General features: G+C 34.8%; 1 protein-coding gene across 1 annotated transcript in view; it reads left to right on the forward strand.

The window, feature by feature from the left end:
* SLC49A4 (solute carrier family 49 member 4) overlaps positions 1-17,094 on the forward strand; it is a 92,649-nt gene that overhangs the window by 42,272 nt on the left and 33,283 nt on the right. The window contains exons 5-6 of the mRNA XM_030858370.3: positions 5,680-5,788; positions 16,406-16,473. Of these exons, the coding sequence (XP_030714230.1) occupies positions 5,680-5,788; positions 16,406-16,473 (177 nt within the window). The remainder of the gene's footprint in view (positions 1-5,679; positions 5,789-16,405; positions 16,474-17,094) is intronic.

Below are 17,094 nucleotides of genomic sequence, written 5' to 3' on the forward strand. Positions count from 1 at the left end.
GATCATATTTTGAGAAACTTAATTTCTAATTTTACTTTATTTTATTGGTACAACTTAAATTCGATTAAATTCTACACTTGAAGGCTTCAAATACTTGAAGGCCCAGTACTGAATTTGATTCTTTGGATATATAGACCATTTCTAATGATTATGATTTGTAATTGGGCCACTAGAACTTACATTTTGGATTTTTTTCTCCAGTTAGTTGTGATGAGTTTTTATTGATTCATCAACAACTCTCCCTAGTTAGTTCTTTCTTTTCCAGTCTTCTTCTCCCACCAGATGGTAAGTTCCTTGTGGTCAAGAACTGTCTTTGTATCCTATATATTAATAATGTCTGATAGGAATATAATGGGAGCCACATGTGTAATTTTAAATCTTCTAGTAGCCTTATTTAAAAAAAGTAGAAAGAAACAGGTAAAATTAATTTTAATAGCATATTTTATTTAACTCAATATATCTCAAGTATTATTTCAACATGTAATCACTATTCAGAATTATTAATGAGATACTTTACATTTTTTTATGCATAGAAAATCTTTTAAATCCAGTGTGTATTTTATACTTACAGCACATCTCAATTTAGGTGCTAAATTTGCATTAGAAATCTAAATGGTCTGCATTTAGATTTCATTAAATTTACAATTAAAACAGTTTTCATTGAGCAGTGTCTCCCATATTACACTATTTATCTAAAGTTAAAAATAACTACCTGCAGTTTTTCAAATTTTGAATCAATACATCTTTGATATTATTTGAAAGGTCTTATATTCTACAGGCAATTGTTTGGGGCTTAATTGAAGATCTTTCACTTCCATAGAATACATTTTTTTCTCTTCATAATTTTAAACAAAACTTCCATAGCTAAAAGAACAATTTATTTTACCATCTCTCCATCTAAAAATCTTTTTCTTCTTGTGCAGGAATCCAAACCATTTTATAGCTGACCAAAAGTATAAGCTCAGATCTGTTAAAAATTGTTTAAAAATGTTTGTTGAACATTTAATTTAGATTTCAGACAACTAATCTTCTTGATTCTTTTTTGACTTTAAGAAGAAACTTCTTATAAAATTTATTGTGTAATTGTTGAACATGTCCCTTAATATTATCCACTTAATTATCCTAAAAATTTTTTTCCATAACAGACATCAATTTTACTCTGCTGCAATAAGTTGCATCTACCATTTATTGTGAAATTTGCGTCATACTTCATCTCGTAGTTTTCTTCCTGCATAAAATATTCATAAGCAAATTACAATGTTATATCAGTGTGTAAAAAATAATTAGAACTGAGTTAGTTCATTGACACCAAGAAGATCAGTGACGGGTTATAATACTAGAAACAACATATGCTACCACGTGCACACTACAGTAATATCTTACCCAATGCAGCAGTTAAAGTGAAATGTACTTCTGCCAAAACAATAAAGTTGTGTTTAATGGAAAAATACTTTTCACTGTTTCTGTTTTTAAATTGGATTTTAATTAATTAAAATGAAGTAAAATTAAAAATTAGTTCTTTACTTGCACTAGTCACATTTCAAGTGCTCACTAGCCACATTTGACTAGTGGCTACCATGTTAGACAGCATAGCTATGTAACATTGTTTTTCAAACTTTGATTCATAGCCAACCAATTTAGAGGGTTGACCACCTTTTTTTGATTAAAAAAAGTAGAATGGAATAAAAAAGAATCGAAAATATTATTGCATCTCCTATAGTAATGATACATATTTTTGTGATACTTTTGTTTCAGTATTTATGTACTGAATATTGGTAGGTAGAATATTTCTCATTCTGGAGTACAGTAAAAAGTTTTTGAAAACAACATCTCTGTAGCAGCTAGTAAATTGCCTTCCACATAATAGGCAAGAAAATCATATTAGTTCTATTGAATTGTGATCAGTAGAACATATTTGTAAGATGAGAGTTAAAATGATACTTTTTTTTTTTAAGATGCTATTTAACTAAATTTTTCTCCATGCAGAGCTAGAGGTTAGAGAGCAATAGGTAAGGCTAGAGAGGTAGGTTAGGGTCAGATTATGCCATACTAATAATTTTGGACTATTCTGTGGGAAATGAGGAGTAACTGTAGGGTTTTAAGGTAAGGAGTTATGTAAAAGATTGTTCTGACAAGGAAAAAACAACTTAAAATGATCCCTTTGACCACAATATACCCTGTGTTTGCTTCTAATTACCCTAGAGTCAAGATCTTTATTCTCTGTTCAAACTATAGAGTATAAGATCTTTCTTCTCTATTAAAAACCCTTTACACTAATGCCTAACATTCCTTTGTCTCTTCCCACATTCATTCGTTTACTGTGCAGGATTGCCTGCTTCTACTTTGGGCTTTCCAGGGGACTTCTTTGGGCCTGCCACGCTCCATTCCCCTAACCTACCTGTGTAATTTTCCCTGGTCCTTCAAAGAACTCCTGATATCATTACTTCCTGGATTAATCAGAATAACTGCTTCTCTAGATGCTAATTCCATTGTCTAGGCAGAAAAAAAAAATCAGTGGTTATGCTCCAAAGGTTCCACCACAATTATTTATTTACTGTCCATATGATTCCCATCACTTAACGTGCGTTTAACCTGTGTAACCTAATGTAAACATTTTTCTCCCTTTATGTATCAGTTTAATGTTTGATGATGGTGGTGGTTGTCTTTGCCTTTTAGACTTCAAGAGTGGAGAGCTGAGTTGAACGTGTTCCTTACTTCAGGGTACATGAACAGGATACATGAACACGTTTATTCATTCATTCTTTTATTTATATTTCTCACTCCCATTCCCTTCTCCCTACCTAGGATACCTCTCAAACGCATTTGACGTGTATCTCTTTGTGCTCTGCGACATGTGTGTTGTTTTGTATGTGCCTGTCTGTTTAATTTATCTAAATGATGGCACATCATGTATCTCATTCGGTTTTGACGTTTTTTCACTAAACACTACGTGGTTTTTTAAATTACTTTTCATTTTGGAAGTACAAAGGTAGAGTAGTATAACATCTATATCCCCATAACCCAATATCAACAGTTACCAATTTATGACCGATATTGTTTCATTTGTACTGTACCCACTTCTCCCCTTCCTGTATTATGAAGCAAATCCCAAATGACAAATCATTTCACCCATAAACATTTCAATTTGTATATGTTAAAAAGATAGGGACTCTTTTTAACATAAATATGGTACCACTGTCACACTAAAAACGTCTTAGCAGTAGTTTGCTACTGTCAAATCAGTGTTTCAATTTCCAACTGTCTCATAAATGTCATAAGTTTTGGGGTTTTTTTTAACAATTTGTTTGAATCAGGATCTAGATTAGGTCCACGCATTGCAGTTGGCTCAAATGCCTTATAATTTGTAGGTTTCCTTTCCATCTCTCTCTTTCCCTTGTAATTTATTTGTTGAGGAACCAGCTCTCTTGTCTCCAAGATCTGGATTTTGTCGATTGCCTCTTTGTAGTACTTTGCCAAGTTCCTCTGCCCTTTGTATTTCCTATAAATTGTTAGCTAGAGCTATGTTCTGATTCAGGTTTTGGTTTTGGTTTTGATTTTACAAGACCACTTCATGGGTGATGCTACTTTCTTCCATCAGGAGGCACATGATACCTGGATAGCTTTCATTTTGTGACATTAGTGCTCTGTTTTCAAGATGTGTCCCTGTGCTATGTGTACACCTAGTTCTTTGTACTCCATGGTATGAAACCATTGCGTTTTGTATACCCACTTCCATTGTGTACTCAGATTGCCTCCAACTCATTGTCACCACAGATAACACTGCAGTGACATCCTGCACATCACCATAGACCTAAGAATTCTTTGGAAAACAGACCCCACAAGATTGCTGGGTCATAAGCTACTTTAAGCTTAATTTGCCAAGTATTGCCAAATTGCTCTAAAAAAAATGCCTGCACTTGTCTATACTTCCATCCACAGTGCCCATTTCCCTATATGCTTACCAAACTTGGCATTATCCATCTTTCTAATTTTCACTAGTCTAATGGGTATAAAGAAATATATCTTTTGTTTAATTTGCATTTTCTGGTTATTGATAAATTTGAGACTCATGTGGTTGTTTGCCATTTAGGTTTCCATCTACTGTAAATTCCTCTTCTGCCAGTTTCTCAGTGGTAGTTTCTTTTTCTTAATGATTTACATATTCTAGATATAAGTTCCCTGTTGATTTTTAAAAGTCAAATTTCTATTTGCTATCTGTCTACTAATTTTGTCAATGAATTCCTTATTTATCAACTTTCTGGTTTTTTCTTTCACATTTACGTTTTCATCCCACCTAGAATCCACCTTAGTGTATGGTGTTAACTAATGATACAGGGTTTTCATTTTTCCCTCCATAAAGTGAACTAGTACCATTCACTAAACAATCCTTAGCCCTTTGATTTTTGTAGTGCCGCCTTTATTGTAGATTGAGTTTCTGTGTCTTAGCTCTCTTTTTTCCTTCATTGCTCTCTTTGTTCTTGAGCCAATACCATACTAATTTTATTACTCTGGATGTGCAGTTTGTCTTAATATCTGTCAGGACAAGGGCTTCCTTTTTCGTATTTTTAAAGGATGAGTTAGTGTTCTGAGGACTTTTATTTTCCCATATGAACTTTGGAGCAAATTTGATAAGTTTCTAAAAACAATTCAACTGGAATTTTAATTGTGATTGAGTTGAATCATGAATTCGTTTGGGGTGAATTGACAGCATAGACTCTGTCTCCATTTATTTAAATCATCTTCTGTGCCCTTATGTGCTTCACCCTCTCCCACCCATAGAGGTCTTGGGTCTTCCTCGTTTATGCCTAGATCCTTTATAGTTCACATTTTTTAAAAAATTGTTAACGGTATCTAATTTTTATTACATTTTTAAATTAAACTTCATTTTGAGATAATTATAGATTCACATGCAGTTGTAAAGAATAATACGAAGAAATAACATGGACCCTTTACCCAGTTTCCTCTAATGATACCATCTTAGAAAACTACAGTGCAATATCACAACCAGAAAATTGACATTGATATAGTAAAGATATGGAACATTTCCGTCACACGGCTCCCTCCTGTTGCCCTTTTATAGCCACACCTACTTCCCTCCCACTCTACTCCTTTAACCCCTGGCAACCACTAATCTCTTTCCCGTTACTATAATGTCACTTCAAGAACGTTATATAAATTGAGTCATACAGTAAAGAAAATTTTGGAGTTAGCTTTTTTCACCCACAGTAATTCTCCGGAGAGTCATCCAGGTTGTTTTGTGTACTGGTAGTTATTCCTTTTTACTGCTCAGTAGTATTCCATGGTATGGATGTACACAGTTTGTTTAACCATTCACCTTTAATCTTTTTTTCCCTCCACCTTGTTCATCAGAAGAAACAGTAATTTATCCTTTCAAATAGGAGCTTTTTAAAAAAAAAAGTGAATCTGCCTACTCATTCTAGGAAATAATGTTAGTAATTCATCTGTATAATAAACATTGAAATTTTTAAACTATATGAACAAAAAGATTATTCTTATAAATATAAAAAATTTAAGGAATTTATTAACAAACTGACAAATATTTTCTATTTCTGATTCTGGTGTTCTAATTTCAAAATGACTTACTTTTTTCTATGAGTAAGAGTTTAAACTCCAGATTTTGAATTTGTAATAATGTTTTCTTTTACTCCTCTTTTACAGCAATTTGAGATTTTTGATGATTGCTTTAGCATATGCCATACCACTTGGTGTATTTGCTGGCTGGTCTGGAGTTCTGGACTTAATTTTAACACCAGTGCATGTCAGCCAAGTAAGCATTTTATTTCTTTATATCTTGTAGGTATTTTTAGTTCACTAAAATTATAAATACTGTCTACTTGTTCTTTCTTTTAGCTTCAAGGCCTAGGTAAAACGTTATCCTGTGTCACTGCTGCAAAAGGAAGATCCTTACGAAATAGTTATAAATAATATTGATTTTCTTCCTGGATTTTGTTAACCACCATGAATTTCACATTTATTTGGGTATGATTACTTATGCTAATAAACAGAAAAATAAAGAAGGAAAATCTTAGAATCCTTGATTCTTGGTTTATAAAGATGAAGATCTCGTCATTAAATATATGGCTATGCCTACATCTAATCCCTCACTTTCTCTTTAGCCTCAGTATCTCATTTCCTTAAAAATAACCGTTTTAGGGCTTCCCTGGTGGCTCAGTGCTTGAGAGTCTGCCAGCCGATGCAGGGGACGCGGGTTCGTGCCCCGGTCCGGGAAGATCCCACATGCCGCGGAGCGGCTGGGCCCGTGAGCCATGGCCGCTGAGCCTGCGCGTCCGGAGTCTGTGCTCCGCAACGGGAGAGGCCACAGCAGTGAGAGGCCCGCGTACTGCAAAACAAAACAAAACAAAACCAAAAAAACCCATTTTATCTATACGCTTATGACATCCATTCCCTCTTCTTGCTTCCAAATAGCATGGTAGAAAGGGGTAGAAAGATTTGGAAGGTCAAATGGAAGAAATCCAGCACACTGATGTGATATTCCATTGTATGAATAAACAACAATTTGTCCAATCTGCTTTTGATGAACATTTGGAATGTCTGCATTTGGGCTGTCATAAACAGTGCTGTATGGATATTCTCATATATGTTTCTTGATGCACCTCTCTATACATTTCTGTTGAATATTTATCTAGGAATGGAATCGCTAGTTATAGGGTATGCCTGCTTTGATAGATGATGCCAAATTTCCCTAAAGTAGTTGTGTTAGTTTATAGTCCGACCAGCAGTACATGAAATTTCTCCTTGTTGCACATCGTTACCAGCACTTGGCAGTGTTAATCTTTTTAAATTTAGACGTGCTGATGACTGTGCAGTTGTGTGCCATTGTGGTGACTTCCATGACATCTTTTTAAGTGACATCCTTTTTTGTGACATACCTGTTCAAGTTTCTTGCCCACTACTGGGTTACCTTTTTCTTACTGATTTATAAAGAAGAGAGCTGTGTGAAAGGGTGCTCCCCAGCAAGTCCTGGCTGCAGAATGGACTGCACATGTAAAGGGCAAAGCTACCAGAGACTTATTAGAGAGACTGTTGTGGGGTGGAAAGCAGAACAAATATAGTAGAGGGCAGGCAGTGCAGGACCCTTGAAGTTCTGGCCCAGCCAGAGTGGTATGACCTCATTAACACCTTGTTAATATCTTAGGCTTCTGCTGAGACACCAGAAAGGACAAACTTTAGAATCAAGGACCATACCCTAGGTAGAGTAAGGCCTATTCTACTTAGACCCACCATGAACAAAGCCTAAAACCAAGCCCTGACAAAAATTTGCAGAGGGGATAATTTGGAGATTGAGTCCTGCCAGGTGAAAGGAGCTTGGGAAACAACTTGGTTTCTAATATTCCTCCCTAGTAAAGCACAAAATCAAGCTTACACAAGTTCAAGGTAATTGAATGGCCTACTACACAAAAATGAACTATTTTATAGAAAGATAAAATTATCCAGAATCTCGATATTGTATCACCCACAGCATATAGTATACAGTTTTTTAAAAATTAGACATACAAAGAAACAGGAAAATATGGTTCATATTTTTAAAAGAAAAAAGTAGTCAATAGAAACCAATTTAGAGATAGTCTAGATATTGGATTTAGCAGTCAGAGCCTATAATGCAAAAGAGAGAGTGAGAGAAATCTTTTCTTGCTCCAAGTTCATAAATATATTCCCCTCTGTTATCTTGCAGAACTCTGTTATCCAGTACAGTAGCCACTAGTCACATATGGCTATTTAATTTGAAGTTTAAATTAGTTGAAAGGAAATTAAAATTAAAAAGTCACTTCCTCATTGGCATTGGCCACTTTTCAGGTGCTCAGTAGCCACTTGCCACTTATGGGTACCATATCGGACAGTGTTGACATAGAACATTTCCATCATCACAGGAAGTTCTATTGAACGGTGCTGTTCTAGAAACTTTATTGTTATTCCTGTCACATTTAAACCTAGAATTGAATTTTGTGCTTGTTGTAAGGGTTAAGTTTCTTTTTTCCCACATAGTTCTCCATTAACCTCATATCAATTTTTGAAAAGATTGTTCTTTCCCCATTGCTCTCTAGTGTCATCTTTGTCATAATGAAGTGCCCTTATGTGCATGGATGTTTCTAAATTCTTTTTCTCATCTAGTTTATTTGTCTATCTCTGTGCCAGCACCAAATTGTCTTAAGTATTCTAGTGTTAGAATAAGTTTTGGTGTTTAGCAGAATAAATACTCCCCTTATTGGGATTTAGATTAGAATTTTATGAACCTATAGATCAGTTCAAGAATTAACTTTTTTTGTAATAGTTCGTCTTCCAAATCATTACTATTGTATCTCTCTTCATTTACTTAGGTCCTAACGTCTCTCTAAATCTCTTTTCTGCAAAAACACTGTCTATTTATTTGTTAGATTTATTCCCAGGTATTTGATGCTTTCTGAAGCTATTGTAATTGGTAACTTTAAAAATCCTATTTTCTGTTGGTTGGCATGTAGGAAGTATACTTGGTTTTTGAAAGTGATTGAACTACAGCTTGTCTTATATCCAGCAACCTTATTAAACTCACTTATTTATCCATAGATACTTTGGCCTCTCTGCATACATCTCATATCGGTTGTTACTAATGACAAATAGATGGAGAAAAATACATTTAATAAAATTCAACATTGAGATGATCATATTTTTTTCTCTTTTAAACTGCTAATTTGGTGAATTACATTTGTTGATTATAAAATGTTAAACTACCTTGCATTCCTGTACTAAATGCATTTTGTCAGTGATTTATTATACTTTTTATATATCACTGAATTCAGTTTGCTTACATTTTGTTTAGGATTTTTTGCAGTTAGGTTCATGAATGAGATTAGTCTATCATTTTTTTTATCTTGTCCTGCCATTTCAATTTTTTAAAATCTTTATTGAAGTATAATTGCTTCACAATACTGTCGTTAGTTTCTGTTGTACAACAAAGTGAATCAGCCATATACATACATATATCCCCATTACATACATATATCCCCATATCCCCTCCCTCTTGAGCCTCCCTCCCACCCTCCCTATCCCACCTCTCTAAGTCATTGCAAAGCACTGGGCTGATCTCCCTGTGCTATGCTGCTGCTTCCCACTAGCTATCTGTTTTACATCCGGTAGCGTATATATGTCGATGCTACTCTCACTTCGCCCCAGCTTCCCTCTCCCCCTCTGCCTCCCCCTCCCCGTGTCCTCAAGTCCATTCTGTATGTCTGCATCTTTATTCCTGCCCTGCCACTAGGTTCATCAGTACCTTTTCTTTTTTTTAGATTTCCATATATATGTGTTAGCATACAGTATTTGTTTTTCTCTTTCAGACTTAATTCACTCTGTATGACAGACTATAGGTCCATCCATCTCACTACAAATAACTCAATTTTGTGTCTTTTTATGGCTGAGTAATTTTCCATTGTATATATGTGCCACATCTTCTTTATTCATTCATCTGTCAGTGGACATTTAGGTTGCTTCCATGTCCTGGCTGTTGTCAATAGTGCTGCAATGAACATTGTGGTACATGACTCTTTTTGAATTATGGTTTTCTCTGGATATATGCTCAGTAGTGGGATTGCTGGGTCATATGGTAGTTCTACTTTTAGTTTTTTAAGGAACCTCCATACTGTTCTCCATAGTGGCTGTATCAGTTTACGTTCCCGCAAACAGTGCAGGAGTGTTCCCTTTTCTCCACACCCTCTCCAGCATTTATTGTTTCTAGATTTTTTGATAATGGCCATTCTGACCGGTGTGAGGTGATACCTCATTGTAGTTTTGATTTGCATTTCTCTAATAATTAGTGATGTTGAGCATCTTTACTGCCATTTCAATTTTAGTGTCAAGGTTTTGCTAGTCTCATAAAGCAACTTCTGAAGTGTTTCCTCTTTTTCTATTATTGGAAGAGTTTGTGTAAGTTTAGTGGTTTGGGGCTTTTGTTTTTCCCTAAATATTTGGTCGAATTCGCTGATGAAGCCATCTAGTTTTCTTTGTGATATGAATTCAGTTTCTTTAATAGTTATAAAATTATTCAGATTTTCTACTTATTATTGTGTCAGTTTAAGAAATTATACCTTTCTAGAATTTGTCCACTCCATCTCAGTTTTCAAATTTATGGTATTAAGTTCTTCATTGTATGATATTATTAGGTCTCCAAGGTAAGTCATTGTATCATTCCAGATATTGATTTTCTGTATCTTCTTTCTCATATTTTCCCTTGAATAATTTCAACAGTAGCTCTTTAATGAAAGTTTATTTTTTATTTCATCAGTTTTTGATTTTATCTTACTTTTTTTCTAGTCTGTTTTCTTGAGTGATGTCACTTTGCTTTCATTTTTCTAACTTTTTAATATGAATGCTTACATCCTTGATTTTTAGCTTTTCTTCCCTAATACATGCACTTTAAGGCTATTTATGTCCTTTTAAACACAGATTTAGCTGCATTCCATACATTCTGGATTTTCATTATTATTGAATTTAAGATATTTTCTAGTTTCCAGAGTTATTTAGAAGGACATTTCTTAATCTACAAACTGTGGAAGATCCTCTAGTTCTTTTTTTCTTAAGTCCTAGCTAAATTGCATAAATGTGGTCATAAGGATGTACTATGATTTCAGTATTTTCAAATTTGTTGACCCAATTTTTGGTGAACTATTTTCTATAATTCTTGAGTGTAGTGTTTTATATATGTCAACTAGATCAATTCTGTTAATTGTGTGTTTCGTATCTTCTATCCCTTACTCATTTTTGTCAGCTTGTTCTATCAGTTACTGAGAGAGGTGTGTTAAGATCCTACACAATTATTTTAAATTTGTCTATTTCTCCCTTTTATTTCTGTCAATATTTTCTTTATATATTTTAAGACTGTGTAATTAGGTGCGCATAAATCTAGAATTGTAGTATCGACTAATGAATTGAACCTTTCATCCGTAGGAAGTTTTTCTTTTTTTTCTGGTAATGCTTTTTTGCCTTAAAGCCTATTAGTTGCACCAGCTTTCTCTTCATTTGTGTTGGCATGGTATATCTTTTTGCCTTTTTTTACTTTCAAACTTTCTTTAGGTACACCTCTTATAAGTAGGATATCATTTTTTCTTGAATTCAGTCTGATAATCTTTGTGTTTTAATTGGAATATTTAGTCCATTTGCAGTTAATGTAATTATTGATAAATTTGAGTCTAGATCTACCACCTTACTATTGGTTTTTATTTTTTTCCAGTCCAGTCTATCCTTTTTCTCTTCCTTCTTACCTTCTTCTGGATTAAGGATTTTTTACTACTCTTTTTTCCCCCTTTATTAGCTTGGTAGTTATAGTCTCTTTTACTATTTGGTGGTTACCCTAGAAAGTACAGAATGTACACTTCACTTATTAACATCTATTATAAATTAGAACTTTTACCTCTTCCAGGACTGTCCAAGGTCCTTAGAACCCTTTCACTCCATTTAAGCCTCTACCATACTTTGTGCCATTATTGTCATATATTTTAAACTGCCCAAGACACATTTTTATTGTTATTTTATAGTCAATATTCATTTAGATTCACTCTCATATTTCCATTTTGTTGCTCTTCATTCTTTCCTTAATCTTCAGTCTTCCATCTGTGATCATTTTTCTTCTGTCTAAAGAGCATCCTTGAGAGAGAGAGAGAGAGAGAGAGAGTCAGTGTGTGTGTGGTGTCTGTGTGTGTGTGCATGTGCGTGTGTGTATGTGTATTTTGTGTAGGTCAGCTTACAACAAATTCTCTTGTTTGGGGTTTGTTTTTTTACTTTGGTCTGAAAATGTCTTCATTTGACCTTTGTTTTTAAAGATTATTTTGTATTGCATATAGAATTCTTGGTTAGCATTTATTTTCTTTTGTTTATTTGAAAATACCATCTTCTTCTGGCCTCCATTGTTTCAACCAAGAAGTCAGCTCTCAAATTTAAAAGCTTGCTGCATTTAAGATTTTCTCTTTGTCTCTTTGTCTTTGGTTTCAGCAGCTTAACTAGGTGGCAAGTTTTTAAAATTTTATGCTGAATGGATAAAGAAGATGTGATATATATATATATACACACACAATGGGATATTACTCAGCCATAAAAGAAAATGAAATTCTGCCATTTGCAGCAACATGGATAGACCTAGAGAATATTATGCTTAGTGAAATAAGTCAGACAAAGACAAATACTGTATGATACCACTTATATGTGGAATCTAAAAAATAATACAAATGAATGTATATACAAAACAGAAACAGACTCACAGATATAGAAAACAAACTAGTGGTTACCAAAAGGAAGAGGGAAGTGGAGAGAGGCCAAATTAGGGGTATGGGACTAAGAAATGCAAACTACTATGTATAAAATAGATAAGCAACAAGGATATATTTTATAGCACAGGGAATTAGAGCCATTATTTTGCAATAACTTTTAGTGGAATATAATCTGTAAAAATACTGAATCACTATGCTGTATACCTGAAACTCATATAATACTGTAAATCAGCTATACTTCAGTTTGAAAAATAAAAATAAATAAAAAGTAATTCAAAATGGAAAAAAAATACATTTATTCTGCTTGAGGTTTGTAGGACTTCTTGAATCTGTGGCTTGATGTCTCTCACCAGTTTCAGAAAATTCTTAGCCAATATCCCTTTGAAGCTCATGCTCCGTTTTCTCTATTTCTCTCTCCTTCAGTAACTCTAACCGTATATGTTATATTTTCACACTGTCTGTCCTATGTCTCTTACTCTCTGTTCTGAATTTTCTATCCTTCTGCCTTTCTCTGCTTCAAACTGGATATTTTACCTAGCCTCTCTTCCAACTCACTATTTCAGTTTTCAGCTCTATCTAATATGCTGTTAAACTCATCTGTGAGTTATTAATTTCAATTATTATATTCTTAAGTTATAAAATTTTTATTTGATGCTTTTTCATAGCTTCCAAATTTCTGTGGAAATGCTTGATCTTGTATTTTATTTTTTTGAACTATTAAAAATAGTTATTTAAAGTCTGTATCTCCTAACCCCTTTATCTGGATCCCTGTGTGTCTCTTTATATTTGTGATATTCATTCATGTTTTCTTATTTCCTTATGTGTTCAGTTATTTTTGACTGAGTGCTCAACATAGTATATTAAAAGTTGTAGAGATAATTTAAGCTTCAAATGATGTTCTTTTCCTCCAGAAAGAACTTATGTTTTTTCTTAGGAGTCTAGGGATACTTAATCTAGTTTCAAGAATTGAGATCATTTAAAGCTGGGTTTTAGTCCCTCAGAATACAGTTCCATTTCTTCCTTCCTTCCTCCCTCCCTTCCTCCCTCCCTCCCTTCCTTCCTTCCTTCCTCCCTCCCTCCCTCCCTTCCTTCCACAGTTCCATTTCTAATTTACGCTGCTCTTAGGTATAACTCTCAGAGTTCCCAGCTGAAGTCTGGGGTTTTCTACAAGGCCAACCACCTTAGAGCAGGCCTCGAACTCGTATTTTTTTCTTCCTAGATCCATGAGGCTGTCAGTAACTTTTTAGCCCCTTAGCTACCTTTTCTGAAATCAGCAGACATACCCCTGAGGAAAAGTGTCCCCCCATATCAGGCTTGCTCCTCTGGGCTTCCTTCTCATCCTATATCATGGTTCCAGAATTCTGGATTACCTTCTTGGTTCTCTGCCGCCTTCAGATAGATTTTCCACCCCAGATTTTCTGCTTTTTCAACCAGAATATTAATCCAAATTACCTAGTGTGCCTTTACTATAAGAAGAAAGCCTTCTTTTAGTTTCCTAACCTATTTTTCTGGATGGCAGGTATTCCAAGCATGCTTAGTTTCAAGAAGGAAAGTGTAGCACCCATTTAGATGATGCTGATTTTACACATCTTATGATTCATGTTATAAACCCTGAGAAGCCCTTCCAAGTATGTCTCTTTGTACAAACTCTGAGAGATACAGAGACCGTGAATCATACCAGGTATTAAATAAAATGGAATTAAAAATTAAAAGCAGAGCTTCTGTGTTGGTGGACAAATGAAGGTGCTGCTCCCCCCAATTAATTAATTAAATTCAAGCAAAGAAAAAATTTAATTAATTGTTGGGTAGAATGTTATTAACTAAAGCAAATGTCATGAACAGGGGAAGGAGAAAAGCACAAAATGGCCTGAAAGGACCAGGGCTAGTACAGTCAGATACACAGTGGTTTTTCACCTAATGCAGGACCCCACTGACCTAGGGGTTAGATGAGAATGTTTGTGGGGGTCTCATAGTATTAATGGACCTTAATCCATAGTATTAATGGATGCTAAATGCAAGGAGAGGGGCATTCTGAAGAACAGAGAATTCTCTTGCCCTTCATGCCAGTAGTATGAAAAAAATGTAGAGATAATTTAAGTTTCTGGTGTTATCTTTCTCCAGAGAGCATTTATCTTTGCTTCTGCAACCAGACACTGGTAGAGCAAGAAGATTTGTATAAAGTTATTGTATTACTTAGAGTAGACTAAGAATCCCCAAATTCTGAGACTTAAGAAGAAATTCGTTTCTCATTCATATAGCAATCTAGGACAGTTTGCATAATAATTTAGGACAGTTGTTCACAGTTGGGACTACTCTTTTCCTCACACTGATTTAAGACCTAGGTTGCTTCCACTTTGCAGGTCTTCTGTCTCCTAGGACCTTGTCATTATATGCATGGGTGCAGTGGGATTACCATCCAGATTCCAGCTGGCAGAAAGGGAAAGAAAGCATGGAGGGGGTATATAGCTGTCTTCCAGGTTCTAGCCTAGAGGTGGCACACCTCACTTTTTCCCCTTCCATTAATGAGAACTTAGTCATGTGGTCACATGTAGCTGAGTAGGGGCTAGGACATGTAATCTAACTAAGTACCCTGGTAGAATAAGATATAACATATCTTGGTGGACAGCTGACAAGCTCTATCACAGCTGTAATGAAAAATATGAGTAGAAAAATAATAAAAGGTAGAATTTAGTTTGGGCAGCTCTCAAGTGCCAGGTCAAGTTAGGACTTTGCCCTATAACTGCAAGGAAAGCCAGTAACTGTTTCTGACCAGGGGAGTGGAATGATTGGGATAATTATTCTGGCAATAGTGGGCAAAAATATTGCTATTACAGGAGTCCAGAAGTAAGAAATAAGATAGTAAGCAAGTGTGATGGCTGGGGGAAGGGGAAAGAGGAGACAAAATGCACCGATATTGTTAGGGACACACGGAATGTCAGTGACAGCTAACAGGTCTTCAGCACTTTGCATTTATTAACTTATTTAATTCTCAGAAAAATCCTTACTATCCCCATTCTACTAATGAGGAAACTGAGACTTGGGGTGTAGTTGAGATAGAAGCCAAGTCATAGTAAGAGTTAAAGAAAAAGACTCTGACAAGTACAGGTTTCTGGTAACTGACTGTACTGCTGAACTGAATGGATAAGCATTTTCAGAACTCTAATGGAAAACTGATGAATTCATAAAAGTGCTAACAAAAGATCAAGATGAAAAAAAAATTAATTACATGGGACTGAGTGAACTGATGAGGATGATTATAATTTTTGTGACTTTCTGTTTGAATAATAAAAAAAAGAGAGATACATGAGTGATTAGGAAATATGGGCAGCATTTGTAGATTGCTCTGAATAAGTTTGTCCATGAAGGTAGGAAAGAGACAAGACATTAGATGATAGAGAAACATCATCAAGTAAGCATAACAGCTCTAACCTTTATTGAGCACTTCCTGTATGTCGACTGATGATCGAAGTTCTATATGCAGATTCTCTCATTTAGTCCATTTTATAGGTAAGACGACATAATTTGCCCAAAGTCACAAAGCTAGTAAATGGCAGGGCTGGAAATGTTTTCTTCAAGAGTGGAGCGAGCTATCCATTTGAAATCCAGCTCAAATTCTTTCTCTGTCTAGTTTCACCAGGTGCTGCACCCATATTCTCTCTCTCCCCGCCCCCCAACCCTCTCTTTCCCATACTCCTCTGTGTTTCTCTTAATACATTTTTACTTGTGCCAGACATTTTAGCACTTAATTATTGCCTAGTAGTTTCCTGTATCTTGGCTGTATTTAAGCTTTTTAGGTCAGTGACCATCTTTTCTCCTTTGCCTGTTTTCTTAAGAGTTCCTGGTACAATGCCTGGCATGTAGAACACATTTGAAAAATATCTGTTTGTGACACTGAGTATTTTGTTGATTTAAATATTCCAATAAAAAGTTAATCAATGATGTATTTATTTAGGTAAGTTTGTATTAATTAGTCACACATGAATCCTTTCATCTGATTCATTTTCTTAAATAGTGTTTCCTAGATTTGCTGCCATTTAGCTATTAACATACTGATTATAGAGGATTGTTTTCCATGCCTTCTAAACTTCAATATGATAATCTTGTATTAAATATGTCTTCCACTTTCTTAACAGGTAGATGCTGGCTGGATTGGATTTTGGTCCATAGTTGGAGGCTGTGTTGTTGGAATAGCTATGGCAAGGTGAGAATATTTTACGTTAAACATGTTAGTGGGCAGAACCAAAAAAAGCCCAAAGGGAGACTCCACTCCCCTAGATAAACATTAAAATTGAAGGAAAAGTAAAACAGGCAAAAGTCAGATAAGGGCACTTGTTCAGGCTGTAAGAAAATTCACATGCAGTAGATAGAATTTGCTGCTACAAGAAACCTTCACAGGAGTAGTCCATCCTAAAATGTTTTTGGAGACTAGAGATGTATTTCCAGTATAATTAAGCTGACTTTCTCCATATTATTAGAAAGCAACATCTACAAATGGGGAAGAGTATACAATAATAAAGGCAAATTGATAGTTTTTGAGATTAGAAGAGAATTGAAAGGAATCATTCATAAGAGCATCTCTAGAACTTTCCATGAAAAGTCAGTATCCTGATTAGCAGATATTTATTTCTGGTCACTTTTGGCAGGTATGACTCTATAGTTACCACATTTTGACGAAAAATGTCCATAAAGACTTAGAGTTTCATCAAACTCTCTCTGATCTTAACCATTATGACAACACATTTTTAGAATGAGACAGAAGAAGGAAAAAGCCTCATTTATTCTGAAAAAAGAAAAGAATGAAAATGTCACTCATGTAGGTAAC

The sequence above is a fragment of the Globicephala melas genome, chromosome 4 (assembly GCF_963455315.2).
Source record: "Globicephala melas chromosome 4, mGloMel1.2, whole genome shotgun sequence".
Classification (NCBI taxonomy): Eukaryota; Metazoa; Chordata; class Mammalia; order Artiodactyla; family Delphinidae; genus Globicephala; species Globicephala melas.